Source organism: Salvelinus sp. IW2-2015, unplaced genomic scaffold (genome assembly GCF_002910315.2).
Source record: "Salvelinus sp. IW2-2015 unplaced genomic scaffold, ASM291031v2 Un_scaffold16393, whole genome shotgun sequence".
NCBI lineage: Eukaryota > Metazoa > Chordata > Actinopteri > Salmoniformes > Salmonidae > Salvelinus > Salvelinus sp. IW2-2015.
This window is the reverse complement of record NW_019957565.1, coordinates 1,120,177-1,143,732: the sequence shown is the minus strand read 5'-3', so window position 1 is coordinate 1,143,732 and position 23,556 is coordinate 1,120,177. Positions and strand designations below refer to the sequence as shown.

General features: G+C 42.8%; 1 protein-coding gene across 2 annotated transcripts; it reads left to right on the top strand.

Moving 5' to 3' along the window:
• Positions 1 to 5,192: 5,192 nt before the first annotated feature.
• On the top strand, positions 5,193 to 22,812 carry ncs1a (neuronal calcium sensor 1a). 2 transcript variants are annotated; one of them, XM_024146460.2, is made up of 9 exons: positions 5,193 to 5,646; positions 12,111 to 12,135; positions 15,896 to 16,034; positions 17,398 to 17,476; positions 18,538 to 18,626; positions 18,888 to 18,908; positions 19,985 to 20,062; positions 20,515 to 20,615; positions 20,723 to 22,812. In XM_024146460.2, the coding sequence occupies exons 1-8, from the start codon at positions 5,583 to 5,585 to the stop codon at positions 20,611 to 20,613; spliced, it is 594 nt and encodes a 197-aa protein (XP_024002228.1). In that variant the 5' UTR covers positions 5,193 to 5,582; the 3' UTR covers positions 20,614 to 20,615; positions 20,723 to 22,812. The 2 variants fall into 2 exon arrangements, with proteins under 2 accessions (XP_024002228.1, XP_024002229.1); XM_024146461.2 differs by lacking the exon at positions 18,888 to 18,908 and having other exon boundaries at positions 5,197 to 5,646.
• The last annotated feature ends 744 nt before the right edge of the window (positions 22,813 to 23,556 follow it).

Below are 23,556 nucleotides of genomic sequence, written 5' to 3'. Positions count from 1 at the left end.
CTGGAAGAGAGGCATGTAACAAAAGCCCTCGCCCACCCTTTCTTGTTTGTTCTGGAACTGTTTTTTTTCCTGTGGCGTTTGAAGGAGACAGATGGATGCTTTCAATAATACATTGACAGGCTTGAGATGTGTGGGAGGTTGGTTAGTCTGGCACCACAATTCGGAGGGACTGCTCTCTCGCCATGTACAGGAGGCTGCTGAGGGGAGAACGGCTCATACTAATGTCCAGAACGGCGCAAAAATTCAACAACCTCCGCTCTAGCCATTACCACGAGCCCATTATCTCAAGGTTCCACCAACCTCCTGTGTTGTGTGCCACTGAAAGCAGTTTTCAGATTTGTTAGAACCGTAAAAACATAAATACACAAAATGTATTTATACATCGATAAAATGACAGATAACGGACCTATATACCTACCAAAAACACTTTTATTGCAAAGTAGATAACAATAGAAAAGTCTAGTGGATATTGCTAGTCGTCTAGCCTTGTAAACATCTGCCAAAATTATTTAATTACGAATAGGCTTTTTTTTTCTCAATTTGCTTTGAATAAAGCATCTTTGTTTAACATGAGCCCTACACGTTGCGGATACTGTAGTAGCCTGATATCAAGAAAAATATAGGCGTCCCTTATGTTTGAATTTATTAAAATGCCTGTATTTTGGTATTGCTTTTCGAATGAGACGAGAAATGAGAGAACGGGTCATGCGATCCTTGCATGGCATTGAAAGGGGAGATTCCATGAAAACACGCCACTTCGATACAGCTAGGACTGAAAGTAATTTTTTTGTAGCAGGTTAGGAGAATTAGTTTAAGGTTAAGAAAATAGTTAGGGTTTGCGTAAATGTTCTCCTAACCTGCTACGAAAGGTCACTTCCTGGTCGTAGCTGTATAGAAGTGAGGGGAGACTATAAGGACACAGATTACGTTGGCCGTTAAACGTGTCCTTATAGCCTTTTCCATAGAAGAGCCATGTTGCATGCTTTTAGGGAGTCCCATTGAAGGGGTCGAAGGATCACGTGATGTCAGACTAGGGGACATACTCACTTCAAGCCACTTTGATATAAAGTGATTTTCATAGCAGGTTATGAGAGCATTTTCCCAAACTTAATTTTAGTCTCCTAACCTGCTATGTTAATTATCTTAGCCTGCTGTGTAAATTTCTCCTAACCTGATACGAAAAAGTAACTTGGGTATCGGTGTTTCATGTCAGACTAGATGAGCTGGAGAGCAGTTCAGCCAGTTGGCGACTTGGCAGAAGTGTACAGAGAGGGACAAGAGTCAGCACCGACAGGACAGGTGGCACTGACTTCGTGCAGAAAGGATGAATGAATAGGCCTACCCACATTATCTGCTTCAAAGGCGAAGACTGTCCAAAGCCTAAAACGTTCCTCTTTTTTTAAATTCACGAAGAGGTGAGCCTGATGAGGTGAACAGCAAGTGAGGTAAACATCTGACAACAAAAACATGTTTTTGAAAATGACACTTTTTGCCGGGGTCCATAGGCTAGGCCTACAGAATAGAGCGCAGTCTAGCACGAAGATCATTTTTAAATAATAATGTTTAAATTTCTTTCTTATATTAGGTCCATAATGAATGGATTGGAACTTCAGTATTGCTCCAAGCTTGCTATGCAGTCAAATGTACTAGTTTTGACCACCTTGACCAGCATGCAGCCTACATTCTCTTGTAGGTCTATTTTGGTTCAATTTCATTTTTATTCCAGAATTGCATTCATATTTAGTACAGGGCCCTTAAGGAGCCCTCTGATAGACATCTCATGATTTTCATTTAATCTCTTGAAATAACTGAATTAAAATGCATTCCCAAGCATATTCAAGACTTGCCTCTTGTATTAGGCTATTTACCCATTAAACAGGCAAAAATATGCCATCATATAATATGCATTTTGTTTTTACTTCAACCCAAAATGTAATGCCCCCCCCCCCCCCCCAAACTCTATTTCAAGATGAGCATGTCTATTCTCGGATTACCCTACTTTGCTCATCTCTCTTTCTGTTCAAAGTGTGTGTACTCATCTTCTTAAGGCACACTAATTGTGTGGTAGGCTGCTTAACCAGCTCAGACCACAGCAAAGTAGTGTCAGTTGTCAGCTGTGCCTCTTTCCTGGCCAGGCTGGACTAAAAGGTAAGTAGCATAAACATAACTACATGTAACATATGGATTTGCATTAGTATACACATCAAAAGTCCCAATACAATGTTACACCTCACATTTCTATTTTTGGAGTTACTTAAAACCGATCATAATTCCGAAGAATGTGTGATGTAATAGGGAGGACCCGGCAAGCCAGCCTATTCCCTATAATGAGTTAGCCAGTCAGCACGGCTACGGTCGGCATGCTAGAGCCCAACTACTGGAGACCAGTTAGAACACAACTAACACAGCTCAACCCAACTCAGGGAAAATCCAATGGCTATAGCAAATTAAATACAAAATAGATAGATTTCAGATGTCAGTCAACTAGCGCTCTAGCACTTAGCCAAGATGGAAAAAGTTACAAAAGCCCCGTAGCCTACTTCACAGAGAACATGCCCAAAAGTTGACAAATCAAAAAGGAGAACCTACGAGGTACGTTACACAATTAGAGCAAGCAGGTATGAATTTTATTTTATTTGTTTTGAGCCCATGGCAAGAATGTACCAAAGGGTTCCCACTAGATAATACAGCCACAAAGTCTGTGAAGAGCATGAGGTGTGGCTTATGTTAGCCTGCATGAGCTAGCTACAGAGCTAGCATACAAACTCAATAGCACAGAGTAGATCCTCCATATGACGTTGAGAAATACTGCATTGTGGGTAGTTCGGAAGATATCCGGGAAATAAGTTAATAAATATGTAAAAATAAACATAACTATGTTTGTAGTGTTAGGGCAAAAACCAAATCGTGCACTCCTTGCGATCCCGAGGACCGAGTTTGGGAAACGCTGGTCTAAGACATTGGTTGCTCCCGTGGGAGACCCGGGTCCATATTCCGCGTGTTACACATGCAAGCCAGGTCCCTTGGAGAGGGCGATTAGTAGATTTGAGGCTTCTCCACAGGCAAGTGGTTCAATGGCAAAGATGGACTGTCCCTCTCGTCATGTCACGTGGTGAGGACTGTGTTCCTGCCATGAAACATGCAAAGCTTCATCAGTTCAGTTGCGAACCGTAAAGCCTCTCCCCAATGATAAGAACATCTGCAGCAATAACCGGTTGGCTTTGACAGGCAGCTGTTTGTCTGATGTATCATGGTCTATCGCTGGAATCTGCCAGTGTAAACAGAAATTTATCTGGCAACAAAATAAACTATGATTTTCTGCAGCGAATCCATACAACATAAGCACTAAGCAGTTTGTGACATCTGCTGATGTCAAAAGGGCTTTATAAATACATTTGAACAACATATGACATTATATGATACAACATAGGCCTATGCCAAATGTAAAATGCCCATTCCTAAAAAATCTGAGCTAGTCTAGTAGCATGATACACAATGACCCCCATAAGTTGTCACTGTAGCTTTAAGTCTCTTTTATAACCCCTTTAAATCATTGTTCTATCAGTGACCTACTTACAAAGGTGGAACATTTTTTAAATACAGTGAGCTTCAAAGGTATTGGGACAGGGACACATTTTTGGTTGTCTTGGCTCTGTACTCTAGCACTTTGGATTTGAAATGATACAATCACTGTGAGGTTAAAGTGCAGACTGTCAGCTTTAATTTGAGGGTATTTCATCCATATCGGGTGAATCGTTTAGTAACGACTGCACTTTTTGTACACAGTCCCCCCATTTTAGTGGACCTTAAGTATTGAGACAAATTCACTTATGTGTATTAAAGTAGTCAAAAGTTTAGTATTTGGTCTCATATTCCTAGCACGCAATGATACTATTAAGTGTATGTTTCTACAAACTTGTTGGATGCATTTCTATGTTTGTCTCTGTAACTTTCTCACGCATCATTATTTCTCACTGTCCCAATACTTTTGGAGCTCACTGTAGTCTACCGTGTATAACGTCCTCCTGTTAGAGATTATTCTGGGAGGGACAGAGACAGGTGGGATGGGCTTTAGCCAACCGGGGCTTTTTTGTTCTGATGATTTTCTGCATGGTTTAGTTATATATAGAACCTCAAAAGGTACATACCTCAGAGTTACGGAGAAAATGAAGCCATGTGCCCACCATGCCTATTGTAATATAGGTAGTAGGAGAAGCACTTTTGGATTATTCCTTTGAGATGTAGCCTGCCAGTCAATATCTTATTAAAAAGGGTACCATGCAAAAATTGCATTTCTCATAGGCCTATACTCTTGTTGAAGTCAACTGGAAAACCTAAATGTTTTCTTTCAATAGCCACACATATCCTTGGTATTAATTGGAAGATACTTTAGTGCACATTTTGTCAAGCTCAATTACCCCCTTGTTTTCAAGCATGGTGGCGGCTGCATCATGTTATGGGTATGCTTGTCATTGGCAAGGGAGTTTTTTAGGATAAAAATAAACGGAATAGAGCTAAGCACAGGCAAAATCCTAGAGGATAACTTGGTTCAGTCTGCTTTTTAACGGACACTGGGAGACAAATTCAACTTTCATCAGGACAATAACCTTAAAGACAACGCCAAATATACGCTGGAGTTGCTTACTAAGACAACATTGAATGTTCCTGAGTGGCCGAGTTACAGTTTTGACTTAAATCGGCTTGAAAATTGATGGCAAGACTTGAAAATGGCTGTCTAGCTATGAACAACAACCAACTTGATAGAGCTAGAAGAATTCTAACAAGAATAATGTGCAAATATTTTACAATCCAGGTGTGCAAAGCTCTTAGAGACTTACCCAGAAAGACTGTAATCACTGCCAAAGGTGATTCTAACATGTATTGACTCAGGTGGTTGAATACTTATCTAATCAAGATATATTAGTGTTTTATTTTAATTTCTTTACAATGTTAGAATTTTTCTTCCTCTTTGACATTACAGATAATTTTGTGTAGATTGTTGACAAAAAATGACAAATCCATTTGAATCCCAGTTTGTAACACAACAAAATGTAGAAAAAGTCAAGGGGTCTGAAGGCACTGTATATATAGAGAGAGAGAGAGTACATGAGGAGGAGTGGCTCCTGTTGCCAGGGGCGAACAGTATCAACACATCCCCGGCTGGCCACACACACACACACACACACATACTGTATACACACACTCACACACTCCCTCCTCTCTTCCACCCTATTCCCAGTAGGGTGTTCCAGCAGCAGCAAGCCAGGATTGCAGGAAGCAGGAGGGACACGGCTGAGTGGATTACAGGCTACAGCCCTCCTCTCTCCAGACTCATCCTGCTACGCCGAGAGGAGAGACTAACGCTACTGCTGCTCTTTCATAGCATTTTTTGCCTTTTCCTGCTCGTTTTTATTACATGTTTTCTATAATTCCACTTCATTTTTTGTCTGATACTTGAAGAGCAAGACTTTAAGAAGTATTTTTTGATTATATATATATATATTTTTAATGGTAATGAAGGTGGCAGAACTGGGAGTCTTTTAAAGCACGTGGAGAAAGGCTTAAAGGCATATGCTTGAGCTATGGGGAAGTCCAACAGCAAACTAAAGCCTGAGATGGTGGAGGAGCTGACCAGGAAAACCTACTGTAAGTATAGCACTCTCTTTCTATGTCTTTAGGTTAGACTCTTTTCATTGATGCCTTTCCTTTCTTTTCTCTTTTCTACCAGTCTATGTCTTGATATAGCAGACCTTTTTCCTCTTTTTTTTAACACTTGTTTTTTTTTTACTTTCTCATTCCCTCTCCAACCGCCACTGTTCTGTGCTGTCTTTGATGTCCCAACCTTAAAAAACATTAACATTTGATTGTATTGAATGTATCTATTGCTACAGAAGAGGATGCCTTGAAATGAATCTAGCATTTTACAATAGAGCCTTAGGTAAAATGACATGACTTACCCGTTGGTTGCGATCCTTGACTTTAAAGCAGGCTATCAGCACACTGTTGTTGAGAGACAGCCAAGTGATCATCAGGTAAGGTGCTTTGTCCAGGTCGTGGATAGTGATTAATTGTATGCAAAAGCCAAGTAAATAGAAAGAAAGACACATGTGTAATGACGATCCTATGGTGGGAGACAATTATGCAACTTTCTTTGCTATGTAAACTTTTCAGCTACTTTTGCCATACTACACATTTGGACATTAAGATGTTAACGAGCAAATCTGAAATCCCCAACTAAAGAGAGACTCATTAAATCATATATATTGAATATCTGAAAAGTATTTCAGTTTATTACACTGTTGTCAATTGGTCGTACAGCCTTTGGAAGGTGATAGCCATTCGGTAATGTGGTTTGAAGACATGGACACAGCAACCATTGTAGTACATCTTCCTCTCAGATTGAATGGCTTTCCCTCAGGTGTGCTAATACACGTTAGAGACTCAGTAGTCACTCGAAATCTGCTTAGCACTTGATGCAATACTTCTGATGAAGATTATGAAGCCATGCTCTAGAACAATGTCGACCAAATAATATGTTGCACTAAATCAGAGTAGGCTAAAATTGAATCAAGTAAAGCAATAACTAAATAGCTGTATCTGTCCTTTTGAGAAACCTTTACAGGCAATAGATATGTCTACATGGTGTCAGCGGAATGCTTTCCCCTACAGTAGTGTGTGTGGCTTATTTATCACTCACCACCATACTAACAGAGATAAACTCTGACCTTTAGCAGGGTCAAAGGTTGAACCAGACCTCGAGGAACACCCCCACGGAGTGAAGGTAAACTCTTGCGGATAACGATAAAAGCCGACTATCATGTCTGTTATGTCTCACTGTTTCTCTGGTCAAGAACACTCAATGAGATGGTTGAAATTCTCAAAAGCTACCTTCTTTTGTATCTTCTGAAAAAACACAATATTTAAAGCTGCAATATGTAACTTTTTGGGTGACTTGACCAAATTCATTCAGAAATGTGTGTTATAGATCTGTCATTCTCATTGCAATCAAGTCTAAGAAGCAGTATATCTGGCCTATGTGCGCTATTTCTATGCTTCCCATTATTAAAGAGATATTTCACAGCGGTTTAGATACATTCATTCTCTACAGCAGGGTTATTCAACTCTTACCCCACGAGTCCAGAACCTGCTAGTTTTCTGTTCTACCTGATATTTTTTTGTACATTTGTTAACCTTTATTTAACTATGCAAGTCAGTTAAGAACAAATTCTTATTTTCAATGACGGCCTAGGAACAGTGGGTTAACTTGTTCAGGGGCAGAACAACAGATTTTTTTACCTTGTCAGCTCGGGGATTCAATTTTACAACCTTTTGGTTACTAGTCCAACGCTCTAACCACTAGGCTACCTGCCGCCCCAATTAATTGCACACACCTGGTGTCCCAGATCCAAATCAGTCCCTGATTAAAGGGGGACAATGAAAAAATGCAGTGGAACCAGCTTCGAGGTCCAGAGATGAGTTTGAAGGCACCCTAAGTTTTCTGAGCAAAACAAAAATAAATATATTTTTATTTGTTCAATTTTCATTGTTGGATATAAAATACGTTAAAATCACTAGGAAATCAGCATCAAGTGATTTTAATTTGGCAAATCTGTTCCCATGTATTTCCAAGAATAATAGAAAGACACATGATCATAAACAAATGTAAGCAAGGTTTGAAATTATTATGTTTTATTCCAATATTATATCTGTTTGGGCTTCTTGCGGTTCATTTGCAGTCTACAAATTATTTGTAATTATGTTCCGGCCCCCCGACCATTTGCTCCAGAAAAAAATTTGCCCGCAGCTGAATCTAGTTGATGATCCCTGCTCTACACTATACTTCCTTGTTTTGTCACATAAACTGAAATAAGGCGCATCATTCTAATTTTAGCAACCAGGAAATGACGGTGCGATTTTTGCATAGTGCATCTTTAAAGGTGCTGTATGCAACAATTTCACCTGACAATAGTAATATGTCACCTTACATGGGCGGTAAGGATGTCACCATAATCGTTGTTGTTATGAAAAGTGCTTTTTAAATCAAATCTATTATTGTCATCATTAACTATTTGGAGTTGACATTTATTACCAGACAATTACTGACGTACAGTATATGTCCTGCTGGTAGTGTTAGATATTAAAGCTGAAATATGTCACTTTTTGTGCGACCCAACCAAATTCACATAGAAATGTGTGTTATAGACCTGTCATTCTCATTGAAAGCAAGTCTAAGAAGCTTTCCTGGTTAAATATAGGTGAAAACATTTCTAAGAAGCGGTAGATCTGTTCTTTGTGCGCTATTTCTATCCTTCCCATTATTTCATTTTTGCATTTACATTCGGTTTTTAACACCAGCTTCAAACAGCTGAAAATAAAATATCTTTGGTTAAGGAAAATATATTTCACAGCGGTTTAGATGCTACAATGATTCTCTAAATTGAGCGAACTATACACATTTTTGCAACCAGGAAATGGAGCGATTTCCGCATAGTGCATATTTAAGCTTCTCTGCTCAGCCTTGATAATTTGTTAGCTAGTTAGAATTCAGAAGAGATTTCACAGAAATAAATCAGAAGATTATGTTCCTGTGTTTGAATGTGTGTAATGGCAAGAGACATCTTTCAGGGTGAGGCGTAACGTGTGAACTAGTGTGTGTGTATGTGTGGATGAAGACGCCCCCTATTGAGAAGGGAAGCGAGCATGTCAAAGGGGCTAATTTCATGCTCTCACACGGGGTCTCGCGTTTCCTAATTCTAGCAGTATGCCAACCTAAAGTGCTGTCGGGGAGAGGGTGCGGTTGAGACATCACTCTTTGGTTCTGTATGCATCTTCATCACAGGGAGATGACTTCCATTTAGTCTCATTGCCTCAGCAATCAGCATTCACCACAGTCAATGTTTCAATTTTGATGCAGGGTGATAGCGATATGACGAGAAGCACTTAAGATGGCTCTCATATATTGTCATGGAAGTCTATTCAGTCCTGAGGAGGAAAGTGCTGGGCATGCAAAAAGGAATGATGAGAAACCAGCTTTCGTTTACTACACATCTCTCACTGAGGTAATTTAGTCTAGGGTTTCCCAAACTCGGTCCTGGGGTCCCCCCTGGGTGCACGTTTTGGTTTTTGCTCTAGCACTACACAGCTGATTCAAATAATCAACGCTTGATGATGAGTTGGTTATTTGAGTCAGCTGTATAGTGAGTGCTGGGGCAAAAAACTAAAGGTGCACCAAGAGAGGGCCCCAGGACAGAGTTTGGGAAACCCTGATTTAGTCCACTAAGACATGACAAATCAATCAGATAAAATCAAAGTTTATTTGTCAAGTACACAGGATACAACAGGTGTAATCACAACAGGTGTACAGTGAAATGCTTACTTGCAAGCTCTTTCCCAACAATGCCGTACTAAATATCAAAGGTAAGAAGATAAGATACAAATAATCAAATCAGGTTTTATTGGTCAGTGCAGTAATAATAAAAACACACAAGAAATAAAACCACACGAGAATATACTCTATATACAGGTCAGTACCAAATCAATGTGCAGGGTTACTGGTGATAGCCTAGGGGGCTGGCGTAAATGGGTTTTGAGTTAGCTGATTTAGTTGGTTGACTTGTTGAAATCAGTCAATCAAATGTATTTATAAAGCCCTTTTTTGCAGTCTTGCATGATCTTGCTGTTGTCAGATTATGCAAGCTTCTCCTGTTTTCTGCTCAGTTTCTTTTTACTCTGTAATTGTTTTTCCTTGAGAAATGGAAGGGTATAATTAGGTTCTCATTGGCATAGCTCTAAGAGCCAGCCTCCGCTAAAGCCATTAACACGCCCACCCACACACACAGTACACACACTCTCTCCATACTGCACACACACAGTCATACACATTGGCTCAAAGGATCATATCGCCTCAATCCATCAGCACAAGCAACAGTCAAACTCACTATACCATGCACACGTGCACACACTCATCCACAAAGCTTTCGATAGCTCTGCACTATGCACGTTCTAGGTCTAGTCATCCCTCCTGCTTCTCACTCCCCTTCTCCCCTTTCCATCTAGCTCTTCCTTTGTTCTTCCCTTTTTTCTCTCTGTCTGCCTCTCTCTTGTTGCTTCCTCTCCCTACTCTCTTCCACTCTGTCCTCTTCTTTTCAGCACGACTGCAGCTCGTCTTATTTCTTCTTGCTCTGCCCTTCGCTTGGAGAGGCTCACTCCCTATCTTTTCTCCTTTTAAAGCCTCCCTCTTTCTTTGTTTCCCCCTACTGTCCTTCCCCCTCACTCCCTTCCTCCTCCCCCTACTTTCCTCCTCCCAGTACTCTCCTCCTCCTACACCCTTAAAGGGTCTTTTGGATGTCCCCATAGGAGAACCCTTTGAAGAACCCTTTTTGGTTGCAGGTAGAACCCCTTTGGGTTCCATGTAGAATCCTTTCTACAGAGGGTTCTACCTGGAACCAAAAAGGGCTCTCCTATGGGGAACAGCCGAGGAACCCTTTTGTAACCCTTTTTTCTACTACCTACCTATCTGCATGGAAATTGAACCTAAGCCTGGCCCAGATCGATCGGCTTATCTGGTATGGAGCGTGACATATACCTTGACCATAAACAGGGAGTATTGTTTAACAACAGCATAACATCCCACTGCTGCCACCAATTGCAGGCTAATAACTCATTTTTAATACTCTCTCACTCATATACGTTCTGCACTCACACAGTCAGAACACTTCTTATTGTCTACTGCAGCTCTACCTTTTGTTCCCGCTGCTATACATATGTTCTCTGGTTTCCATGGAGATGAATTGCTTCCGTGAGCCCACAAGGTTTTTGTTCCCGGACCCAAGGTGGTAGATTTTATTTAATGAAGTTGGATGTTTTTTTTCTTCCACCTGTACGACTGAGTAAAGTAGATTAGGAAGTATGGAGATCTGTTATTTTAAGGTAGACCTCACATCTCAATGACATCATGTCAGAAATGTTCACATTTGAACTGTAGTGTATCCAATGGCAGTGGGTTTCTGTTTTTTGGGGGAGGGGGCAATGAAGTTCCTGCTCCACTGTTCTTGATCCACAATTAGGTCAAGTGCTGTCTCAATATCTCTCTTGAGTTTTAAACACTCTGATGCTATGCAAACTGGCATCTGTCTCTTTCTGAAGAACAGAGGCAGCCCATTAAGTTGATTTCATCACTAAGCTGCCTGTGCTGTCAACAGAATGGTGATGGAGGCCCGTGCAAGTCCATCCAAATAGAACCAATGTACTGGACGTTTTCTAATGCTGCGCTTGTACTAACCATAAATCACATAATTGGTCCCCATCTCTACTGTGATGTCACCTTGGCCCCCTTAGCCTTAGAAGGAAGAGCCTAATAGAGCCATGTCATTGTCATTCTCTCTGGAAATGCTCACCGTATTCACTGTAATTTTTAATGGCAGATTTGGTTCAAAAGGCCCCGTAGCTGGAGTCTGAGCATAGAACTCATTCTAACGTTGGAAGATGTTTGAGTTGAGGTCGTGGACTTGTGGTGCTGTTGCTTTGCCATTTGTCAGGAACTCATAAGAAAAATAATCGTTTGTCAGAAAATACCTAGGTTTTAACAAATGCAGTTGACTCCTGATAAATACAATTGGTGAACGCTGAAATCTGGAGTAATAACATAATAATAACAGAATATACACTTGTTAACAGTGCACATGGTACATTTATGATGTATTGATGTTCGTTCTTATAGGAGGGAAAACACAGCTATGGTAAACCAGGATGGTATGGAGATGTATGGACTTATATTAGTTGCACCAGAAATTGAATCTGAATTTCTTCATTTTGAATTTGTGTTAAGAAATAGACTTTCTGTTGGCACTAAAATCACTCCATAGGGGAGTTTCATTATTCATACATTCTCTACCTTTTATTTCGGCTTTTTATGTATATATGTTATCTTTAAATGATTAAGATGAGCAGGGCTACACATAGCATTTCACTCCCAGCAGATGTAAGTTATTTCAGCGACAATAACAAATGAAGCAGCCAACAGTGAAAACCTCCTGTCGGTCTTGTGTGTTGTCTTTATGTCTAATTATTCATCTTCTAACAATCTCATTTTCTCTGTTTTCTGTCTGCAGTCACAGAAAAAGAGGTACAACAATGGTAAGTTTCTCTTATTGTCTCAGCTAACAACTAAGTCAACCCCGTATTGCAAATGCTCCATTATACTTGTGTACCGTCAGTCAACAACAATGCAATACATCTGTGAAAACCTCAGGTTCAACTGCTGCACTGCACCCCTGGAGCAGGTTAGGGGTTAAGTGCGTTGCTCAAGGGCACAACAGCTGTCGGTGGTGAGTCAGCTGGCATTATAGTCGGCACCAGAAATCAGTGGCACTCTCTGTTTTGTCGATTTTGCATCGACCATATTTGTGGAACGCTAAAACCTTCAGCAAACTCCTACAGTGTTTATGTTACAACAACCTTCCTGTTCAGCCCTCGTTACCATGGACACCCGGATGCATCACTGGGTTTTCATAACCACATCTTGAAATAGAAGGCTCTTTGTAAGGCGTTACAGCTTTCAAAGTATTGTAGCTGATGCCCCGAGTTGAATTTGGACAGACACCGTCCTTCGAATGAGACGTTAAATTGAGGTGGTAGGTAAAGATCCTGTGACATCACAAGACAATGGGTGTCCTTTCTACATTTCATACCTGGCCCGTCACAGTAATGTAGTAGCAATGCCCTATAACTATCCCCTGCCTCAAATAGGCGAAATCACTGCTTTCTCCTCCACTATAAAGTGTGGTGCGCGCTCAGGCACAAAATGGCTGCCGTGTTTCACCCAATTTGGCGTTGGATGGGTTGACTTCTATGCCCATACAGTGGGGGGAAAGAACACTGTGAAACCTAGTGAAAAGGGCTTGATGAAAACAATCCATCATTGGCCATCCTCTGAGGTATGGTGGTGGGCTGGCCAGGCTCTGTGCCCAGACTCAGTGTGTTGGCTGAGGTGTCAGGCCACACACATATGTACGTGGGCCAGGTACCACAACACAGCCCAGTGGCACAGCTCTCCTGCCTGAGACTTTGCTGGCACCGCTACTAGTTGTGGCAGCTGCAGACATAACCTCGCTAGACCAGCCTGGCCCTCAGCCTGTAGCCAGAGGGCCACACCCTGAGAAGCTGCTGCCTTGGTAGCCGTATACAACCCTGTCGTTATCTCCTCATAGTCATTATAACCTCTGGCTAGTCTCTGGGGTTACGAAGGTGGTGCTGTGTTCTGATGTTGCGGCCAGCTTCCAATTGGTTACCCGTTTTGCCGGTCGCCAGATTCATTACTAAATTTAGGCAGAACTCACTGTTTTTATGAAAAATAAAACACGCACGATTGGCCGTAGGACAAGTTAAATAAGTAAAAAAATATCAATGAGTATTGAGTGAAGTTTACAGACACATGCAATGCGTTGAAACTGGCCATAAGAGCAGAACATAAGAGATGTGGTGTCGCAAAAGCAGCTAAACATTTATGTTCGACATAGCCAATCAAAACAAAGGACGTTTCTGTCGCAACGCATCACCTCAGACCAGTGCTAGGTTATTTTGACCTCATAGCCTTTCTGATTTCCAAATACTTTGCTGCTTGTGCCAAGTTCCGTGGCTTCCCCTCTTGTGGCTCCCCGTACACACCACAGATGGAGAGCTGTTGACACTGGGTCGGGTTCCCACTCTGATAAGAAACTTATCGAGAACCGCGGAGAGACATGTTACTGAACGACATGACATGTAGACTCAAAGGAGGAAGAGCAGTCAGAAGAAGAAGGAGAGACAGAAACTGACCCCTCACAGCTTTTACTCTGATGCTCCCCAGTCCCCAGTCATGCCCCAGTCATGCCCCAGTCCCGCCCCTGTCCCCAGGCATGCCCCTGTGCCCAGTACCCATTCATGCCCCAGTCCCCACTCATGCCCCAGTCCCGCCCCTGTACCCAGTATCCATTCATGCCCCTGTCCCCAGTCATATCTTTGTGAGTTGGGCTAGACTGAAATGTGTTTGTCTCTGTCTATAGCTGCAAAAAGGCCTACGAGAGCTTCTATCACAGTTCACAGATCATACTGTGAGAGGAAGCCATTGGAAAGAGACAACACACACACAAACTTCTCCGCCCGCCACCAACCACAATACCCTGCCGATCCCTATTTTGCCTCGCTTGTCTTTGAAGTGATTTTGCATCACCCCGTGCTGTAAAGTCAGTGCTGGAAGAAGATTCTCACCCAAAGCGTTTACAGTGCTAGCTAGCTGACATGAATAGAGCCGAGCGAGAGATTACAAATCACAATGCCAGGGAATCGTTGTGTCTGCCGAGTAGGCAAACAACACATCAAACGGTAATAAAACAGGGGCTGTCGCTGTCATCCACTAGTGAGCCTACTGCTTACACCCTTTTGTGGGAGCAGTGTCAGTCCCTCATCTCTTCCTCGTTCAGATACAGTGTGGGAAAGTAAAATTACTGAACAGTGTGGTTTTGGATGAAAGACTGTGGTCTTTCTCAAGGCTAGGAGTAGTTTTGTTTGAGTAGCAGTAAGGTAAGAGCGCCGGGAGTTTGATCAACGGCATTGGCACTTGGCTTAGTGGTGCAAGGGTGACATGAACATAGAGCTCTTTGGCCAAGCACACCAGTGGTGGGTTTGGCGTTGAAAAATAGAAGCGTATGCAGAAAAGTACCTCATTCCTACGGTTAAAATATGGTGGTGGATTTGATGTTATGGGGCTATTTTGCATCCACTGGTTCTGGGGTCCTTGTTAAGGTCAACGGCACAATGAACTTTACCAAGTACCAGGACATTTTAGCCCAAAAGCTGGTTGCCTCTGCGAGGAGGCTGAAACTACCAGCAAGATAATAACCCCAAGCACCAATCAAAATCCACAAAGAAATTGTTAATTGACCATAAAATCAGCATTTTGCAATGGCCATCTCAGTCTCTGGACTTGAACACCATTGAAAACCTGTGGTTTGAATTGAAGAGGACAGTCCATAAGAACAAACAAATGATGAAGGATCTGAAAATATTCAGTATGGAGGAATGGTCTAAGATCCCTACTAATGTGTTCTCCAATCTCATAAAACATTTTAGAAAAAGGCTCAGTATCATGCTAGAGCACTGGTTCTCAATCCTGGGCCTGGGGACCCAAAGGGGTGCACTTTTTTTTGTTGCCCTAGCACTACACACCTGATTCAAATCATCAAAGCCTGATGAGGAGTTGTTGATTTTAATCATGTGAATCACTAGGGCAAACACAAAAATGCACCCCTTTGGGTCCCCAGGCCCACGATTGAGAACCACTGTGCTGAGTATTGAAAAAAGGGGTGCAGGCCTACCGGGGGACGCAGCGGTCTAAGGCACTGCATCGCAGTGCTTGAGGCTTCACTACAGACCCGGGTTCGATCCCAGGCTGGGTCACAACCGGCCGTGGCCGGGAGTCCCATAAGGGGGCGCACAATTGGCCCAGCGTTGTCCGGGTTAGGGGAGGGTTTGGCTTTACTTGGCTCATCGTGCTCTAGCGACTCCTTGTGGCGGGCCGGGAGCCTGCAGGCTGACCTGTTGTCAGTTGAACAGTGTTTCCTCCGACACATTGGTGCAGTATGTTTGGGATATTTGATTTGTTTATTATGCCTCCTTTCAAGCAGACAACGCTCTTATCATTGTGCTACTTGATAGCAGGACGTTCTTTATCAGATCTTTCTAGCAGGCCTCAGGGATCCTTACTTTAGGAATGAGTTTCATCAGTCACACTGAATGAAGTAATTGTTCCATTCAACGATTCACCGCTCACCACCTCTCTCTTTTCTCTCCTCCCTCCCCTCTTCCTGGGCATCCCCCTCTCCTTCCTTTCCCCATTCCTCCCTCCATCCACCCCCAGGTATAAGGGTTTTATTAAGGACTGTCCTAGTGGTCAGTTGGATTCAGCTGGCTTCCAGAAGATCTACAAGCAATTCTTCCCCTTCGGTGACCCCACCAAGTTCGCCAGCTTCGTTTTCAATGTGTTTGACGAGAACAAGGTAACAGGCTGCCTGCGGAACGCATTTATGTTCACTTTATTTTCTTAGAAGCTAGGACAACAGTAAACCAATTAACAACCTTACTGGCTTAGTGTATGAAAGGACATCACTTAACATCCCTCATAAAATGTTTGGATTGGGTTCCATTGCATAACTGAAATGGTTTATGTCATGGCTAATGTACTGGTCCTCTGTAGCGCAGTTGGTTGAGCATGCCGCTTGCACTATGGGTTTGATTCCAGGGACCACCCATATGTAAAAGCTGTATGCACGCAAGACTAAGTCTCTTTGGATAAAAGCGTTTACTAAATGGCTTAAAAAATGTTTGCTTGCTTTAAGTGTCCTCTCTGACTGCAGTCATTTCCATTGAGAAGCCAGACTCCAGTTATTTGTCTGCTATCTTTCCCGAGAGCCATTTGTGAGATTAGATTGAATTGGTCTCTCACTCTTCTGTGGAGAAAATAGCCTGTTTCTGTGTCTGGTCGATTATTTTCTCCTGTCTGGCTGTGACTGTTTCTTTGGTTATGCGTCTATCACTTTCATGTTCTTCTCTCCATATCCTTCTTCCCTCTTTCAAACATTCTTTACCATAGTCTGGGGGGGGGGGGGGGGGGGGGGGGGCGCTATATCGGTCCACTAAAACAGGACTATTAAAGACCCAGTATACTACTTTTTGAACAATTTGTATGTGTTTTTTGGAGGGGGGTGCACTCTGAGCTCCCCTACGTCTTCCTTCCGCTGTCTCTCTCCTTCCTTCCGCTGTCTCTCTCCTTCCTTCCGCTGTCCCTCTCCTTCCCTCCGCTGTCCTCTCTTCCTCCGCTGTCCTCTCCTTCCCTCCGCTGTCTCTCTCCTTCCCTCCGCTGTCTCTCTCCTTCCCTCGCTCGTCCCTCTCCTTCCCTCCGCTGTCTCTCTCTTCCCTCCGCTGTCTCTCCCTTCCCTCCGCGTCTCTCTCCTTCCTCCGCTCTCTCTCTCCTTCCTCCGCTCTCTCTCTCCTTCCCCCGCTGTCTCTCTCCTTCCCTGTCTCTGCTTCCATCCGCTGTCTCTGCTTCCTCTCACTCCACTGTCTCTCTCCTTCCCTGTCTCTCTCCTTCCCTCCGCTGTCTCTCTCCTTCCCTCCACTCCACTGTCTCTCTCCTTCCTCCACTCCACTGTCTCCCTCCTTCCCTTGTCTCTCTCCTTCCCTTCCCTGTCTCTCTCCTTCCCTTCACGGTCTCTCTCCTTCCCTTCACGGTCTCTCTCCTTCCCTCCACGGTCTCTCTCCTTCCCTCCACGGTCTCTCTCCTTCCCTCCACGGTCTCTCTCCTTCCCTCCACTTTTCTTGAAATAACTTTTTATCTCCCTCTCTCCTTCTGTTTCTCTGCAGGATGGACGTATTGAGTTTGCCGAGTTCATCCAGGCCCTGTCGGTCACCTCCAGAGGGACCCTGGACGAGAAGCTCAGATGTAAGCCTGGAGAAAATATCCTAGGGCCTAAGCTTTAGCTCAGCAGGCTAGCACAGTCTTGAGGCGCGCAGTCGACCCAGGTTCAAACCCAGTCAGCCACAGCAATAAAAATAATACACCAATTCCCTCTCTTTCTCTCTCCCTATCCCATTCTCTCACTGCTTTGCATTACCATTTCCTCACACTGACCTTTGACCTAGTCATGTTGGCTCCTGCATCAACAAGGTGATCTCTAATCTTCCCAGACGCCTGTAGGTGGTCACAGCTGTCGTTGTAGCTGAACGGCAGGGATAACAGGAATAAACGCTATGTATGCACAGTGTCGAGCTATACTGACACACCTTCTGACACATACACACACCCTGTTTCACACATGCTGATGCTCCCTCACTGTCACACACGCCTCAGGTCATTAGCAGGAGTTGATCAACTGCTGACAGTTGTTGATGCAGTAATTGGCTAACAGGTAGAGAGGTATTAGGATGCATTTCAATCGTAGGGAAATTAGGTGTCACCTTAATGTATATATTAGCAGTCCTAAGGAATATATCAAAAGTTTCCTCTGGGCCTCCTGAGTGGCGTAGTGGTCACTGCATCACAGTGCTAGCTGTGCCACTAGATTCTGGGTTCGAGTCCAGGCTCTGTCGCAGCCGGCCGCGACCGGGAGACCCATGGGGTGGCGCACAATTGGCCCAGTGTCGTCCGGGTTAGGGGAGGGTTTGGCCGGCAGGGATGTCCTCGTCCCATCGCGCACTAGTGACTCCTGTGGTGGGCTGTGTGCAGTGCACGATGACACTGTCACCAGGTGCAATGTGTTTCCTCTGACACATTGGTGTGGCTGGCTTCTGGGTTAAGTGGGCATTGTGTCAAGAGGCAGTGCGGCTTGGCTGGGTTGTGTTTTGGGGGATGCACGGCTCTCGACCTTCGCCTCTCCTGAGTCTGTACGGGAGTTGCAGCGATGAGACAAGACTGTAACTACCAATTGGTTACCACGAAATTGGGGAGAAAAACCGGGTTTAAAAAAAAAAGTTTCCTTCATGTGCTGTTTATGGCTTTTGCAGGGGCCTTCAAGCTTTACGACCTGGATAACGACGGTTACATAACCCGGGATGAGATGCTGAATATTGTGGACGCCATTTACCAGATGGTGGTAAGTCCTTCCTCGGTTGTCTCAACATCAAATATTCAGCTTTGATCTATTCTCGTAATTTAGTTGATGGGTACGGAGCATCATAATCAGTATTTCAACATTTCAATGGGAACGTCTGGTTGTTGCTCTTAAGTGAGCCATTTTGAGACAGTTTAGATGATACCTTGTCCCGTGTAGTGTATAGCATTTAAAGAAATATTCCGTAATTTCATGCAGGTAACTGAGGCATTTATGTGTGTGTGTTTGTTTGTTTGCGCGCAGCCGCGCGTACAGGGGAACACGGTGGGTACAACGTCAATATAATTTACCAGGGACCTCTTTTTGTTCATTTGCAGCTATGGGCAGCGCTCCGGGCTTATGGTGCACCATGGAGAACAGAGCTAACTACGAATCCTGTAAAAAAAACTATGCTTGATCAACTGCTCATTGGATTCAGTCCGATCTCACTTTGTCAATTATGCACCTTTTAAAGGCAATGTTCCCGGATTTGCAGAGACTGCATTCACGGTAAATGCTGCATACGTCGGCTCAATTGGAAATTAGGACTACCTTTAAATGTCAAGCGTGCTATAACACAGCTCTTCCTCTGATCGGATTGAATACCGGCCTTAGTCTATAAATTATATATATACTTTCTGACAGCTGCAAATAAACCTCTATCCCTTAACACACAATGGTGTAGGGATCTATCCTTACCAGACTGCCGCCAACTGCTGCTCGGTCTGTTCCAACATCTCATTATCATCAAGAAATCACAATCATCAGATGACCGATTTTAATTTCATACATTGACTATACACCACACCACGTAAAATATTTCAAATTAAAATAATTCCCGTTCCAAATTGTTTGCTCTGCCCCCATGGTTTCCAAGGCACTTTTTTGCATATGGTTTCATGAATGTCCAGAGGTCTCCTCATTTTCGAATCAGGTTTCGATGTCTTTATCCACCATTGTTGCAAAAAAATATTCCCTTTTCACCAACACCACTACTGTCAATCACTGTTCTTCCATGGCTCTTACTGTTTGTGAAAAGCGAATATGTCTTGCCAGAATTACAGCAGCGCAAAAAATGATTGCTTTACATTGGCAGGAGCTTCACTCTCTGCCATTATGTCAATGTGTGCTTTCATTTATGAACATTGCAAACTGGATCTTTCTGTGTCCTGCATGCATGGTGCTAAAGAGGCAAATGTTGAGTTATTAACTTCTGTTGTTAAAAAAAATAGAATTGTTATGATCTGCAATTTGTGATATTTTCTGTAAACAAGGGCCTGTGAGGGGGGGGGGGGGTCTGTTGTCTATGTTACCATGCATATGTTAAATGAAATAAAATGTAACATTTTGTCACAAAAAAGGGGAACACAGTGGAATTGCCTGAGGAAGAAAACACACCAGAGAAAAGAGTGGACCGAATCTTTGCCATGATGGACAAGGTAGAGTAAACCAATCACACACACACCTGTCTAATGCATGTAAAAGATAGGCCAACGGCTCCAATGTATCTTCCTAGCCTCCTCAGGAGGATACATGTGCCCTGTGCGGCTGGCACTGCTCAAATAGAAGGCCTGTTTTCAGTCGGAAAACTCTGATGCCCCCCTCAAGGAGGCACTAGCTAGCCCAAGCCCTGAGGCTTTTTGTCAGAGAGACTCCTTATCAAACCCAATGGAGAGTTAGATACTCTCTGAAGAGGCATTCGGAACTGGGCCAGACCAACGCTGACTGATTGGGTTGTATAAGGGTGCAGTAAATAGGCTGTTATACACTATGCTGAGCCTGACGAAGAGTGCCCTCTACTGGTTTAAATATTGAACAGCAGTCCAGCCATTATCCATTCGGTAATATGTAATAAAGTATTATTCAAATGTGAGGATTTGTTGTTTTTCAGAACGCAGACGGATTGTTGACCCTGAAGGAATTCCAGGAGGGCTCCAAAGCAGACCCATCCATCGTCCAGGCTCTATCGCTGTACGACGGGCTGGTGTAGCAGTGAGTACACTCCGCACAGTGAGCACCGCATCCTCTCAAATTATGATTTACATGAACATTTTACAGTTTCACCTCCTATACATGTATCTCTTTTCTTCCCACGACAGTTGTCCGTGATGGCCTGTTAACGTGGTGTTACCCTGCTAAGTGAGTGATGGAGTCTGCTACCTGTCTCGTCCTCTGACTCCTCCTCAGCCTTTTAGGGAAGCTGACAATGGTGGGCCGCTGCTGTCAATCATTCATCATCATCATCATCATCATCATCATCATCATCATCATCATCATGGTTTCCAGGATTAGAGTAAATTCAACAACCACAAACTCGTTCGCCTTTGCAGAAGCTAGTGCCGTCGATGTGCTTACAAGACATTTCTCTGAGAGACAGAAGGAAGTTAGGTACTTTTCTGTGGGAGGAAGAAGGGCCAGGGTTCATAAGGCACCAAACAGGAAAAGTAGACAAACAGGGCGGGACTTCCTGGACTTTGTCCAATAAGAATTTTTCATTTTTGTTTTGTTGCGAAACATCTTTTAAAAAATTCCATTGCAAAGCCTAATGAACATTGAACAACATGGGACTGAACACAGGCTACCTGTCTACGGACCATGGATCTAAGCAGTATTTATGTTCTGTGATACAGAGCATCAGTTCAATATGCTGCAGCCAACGACAAGAAACTGCTACTGACACGCTGACTGTCTTTTAGAACGCTTGGGAAAGTCAACCTTATTTATTTAATTGGATTTAAATAACAGCAGCTCATGTTTGACATCAGCATGAATTAATATTGATTCTGTGTTCCTGCCGCACAAAGCTTTAATTGTCGAGGTACGTTTTTGATTTCAACACCAACTAAAGACTGCGAAGCGAACAAGGCCCAATTACAGATGCTGTATGAGTTTGAGCCAACTATTACATAGAGATGCATAGAGAATAAATGCTGAGCAGTTGCTTGTCTATGAGCAGTCCTAGAGGCTTACACTACTGAATTGCGGACACACTATAATCAGTGTATTCTCTCAAATGCCCATCATAACTGAACCGTTGTGCGGTCATGCGACATATAATATACATTTATGAGATGGAAAAGGGTGGAACGACACGGATTGCGGATCATATGAAACTTGATTGAAATCTTGAACGCTAGGTCAACAAGTACGATGCAAAATAAGTGTTCAAATAGATGTCTTTGCAAATGACTTCAAATGCATGTGAGACGCATTATGTTTGTGTGTAAATACTAAGGTATATGCACTGTAGCCATAATCGGCAGGTTGGTTGTTTTAAGTCAGTACCCTGATATGTAATACATCCTCTGTGGTTGAAAAGCATTTTGCGACCCTTTTACTTTTCCTTGTCACTCCATTGAACTAGACAATGCACCGACAGTGAACATTTCACAACAAAGAAAATGATTTCCCTCCCTCTATAATGTTTTTGTTTTCTTCATCGCTCTATGGTAATGACTGGGGCACAATTTGCTTGTCATTCCATCGCTACTGCTTCAGTGAAATAGATTTTCCTTCAATTTTTTTTAATACTGTGCACAAACTGTTCTCTCACAAATATCAATTGAATAGGTGTTTTTAAGAGTTTGAGAGAAGTGGCAACTGCTGTAGTCGAGGGAATGGTTAGAGAAGTGTTTAAATTAGCTGTATAAAAACTCATCTTACCTGTACATAGACAAACCTGTTGGCAAATTTAAGGTCTTTCCATTGGCCTTGTATGTTGATATCCTCAAATTGCAGATTTCATTCAGTATTTTTCACCATGATGCATCTGGAGTGACTCAATGTACAGTATGTGGCATGCTGTGTGATAAGAAACTAGCTGCAAGTCATGTAGGCTTAATCAGTAGGAATTTGAGTTTATCGCTGTTGACACATTTTTCTATTAAATTCAGTATCATATGATTAGACAAGGTTTGTCAAATTGCCTTGGTATCAAACCAATTCTCACAGCATTTAAGGACACTATACTGTAAATAATATAAACTGTTAACCTCACAGTATACATAAAAGTGCTCATTGTTGACAAGACTATGAACAGACTATTCTTGATATTGAAAGTGAAAACATTGACTGACCATCCCAAATCCAAATGGCATACAAATGTAAATGTCAGTTGGTCTCCTTGCTCAGTACATGGTCGTTGTTTTTGTCTTCAGTGCTTTTGAAATAAAAGAGCTGCTTTCCTTCATGTGCCCCATGCTTTTGTATGCACCACTAGCTGGTTCAGTTTCCACTAGCATTGCTGTAAAAATGCGACCCAGAAGATTTTGGACGTTGCTAAATAACCAGCAAACTTACAAAAAAAAAATATATATAAAAAAGGTTCAAAACCCTGGGTGTCAGAAATAAGCTACAACTTCAAAAATGTGAACACAAAATCCATATTTTCAAAGTGACCATCCAAACCTCGAAAAGGAATTCTGTGAGACACTAAGAAAATAAATTAACAGTATGTGTAACAGTATAACTTTAGTACGTCCCCTCGCCCCGACACGGGCGCGAACCAGGAACCCTCTGTAATCACATAACAGAGAGACACGTGATTTTATACAAATGTAAGCAAGGTTTGAAATTATTCTTGCGGTCAATTTTCAGTCTACAAATGATTTGTAATTATGTTCTGGCCGCCCGACCATCCGCTCCAGAACAAAATCGTCCCGTGGCTGAATCTAGTTGATGATCCCTGATATACTTTTGTATATATAGTGTACACGGTATGTGGAAACCCCTTCAAATTAGCGGATTCGGCTATTTTAGCCACACCCGTTGCAGACAGGTGTATAAAATCGAGCACACAGCCATGCAATCTCCATAGACAAACATTGGCAGCAGTAGAATGGCCTTACTGAAGAGCTCAGTGACTTTCAACGTGGCACCGTCATATGATGCCACCTTTCCAACAAGTCAATTCATCAAATTTCTGCCCTGCTAG

Bases quoted from the DNA above. Each gene is read 5' to 3' on its own strand.
- ncs1a (XM_024146460.2), top strand. From the start codon at position 5,583: ATGGGGAAGTCCAACAGCAAACTAAAGCCTGAGATGGTGGAGGAGCTG. The intron at 12,136-15,895 runs GTAAGTTTCTCT...ATCCACCCCCAG, and splicing joins GAAAAAGAGGTACAACAATG to GTATAAGGGTTTTATTAAGG. The intron at 17,477-18,537 runs GTAAGCCTGGAG...TGGCTTTTGCAG, and splicing joins CCTGGACGAGAAGCTCAGAT to GGGCCTTCAAGCTTTACGAC.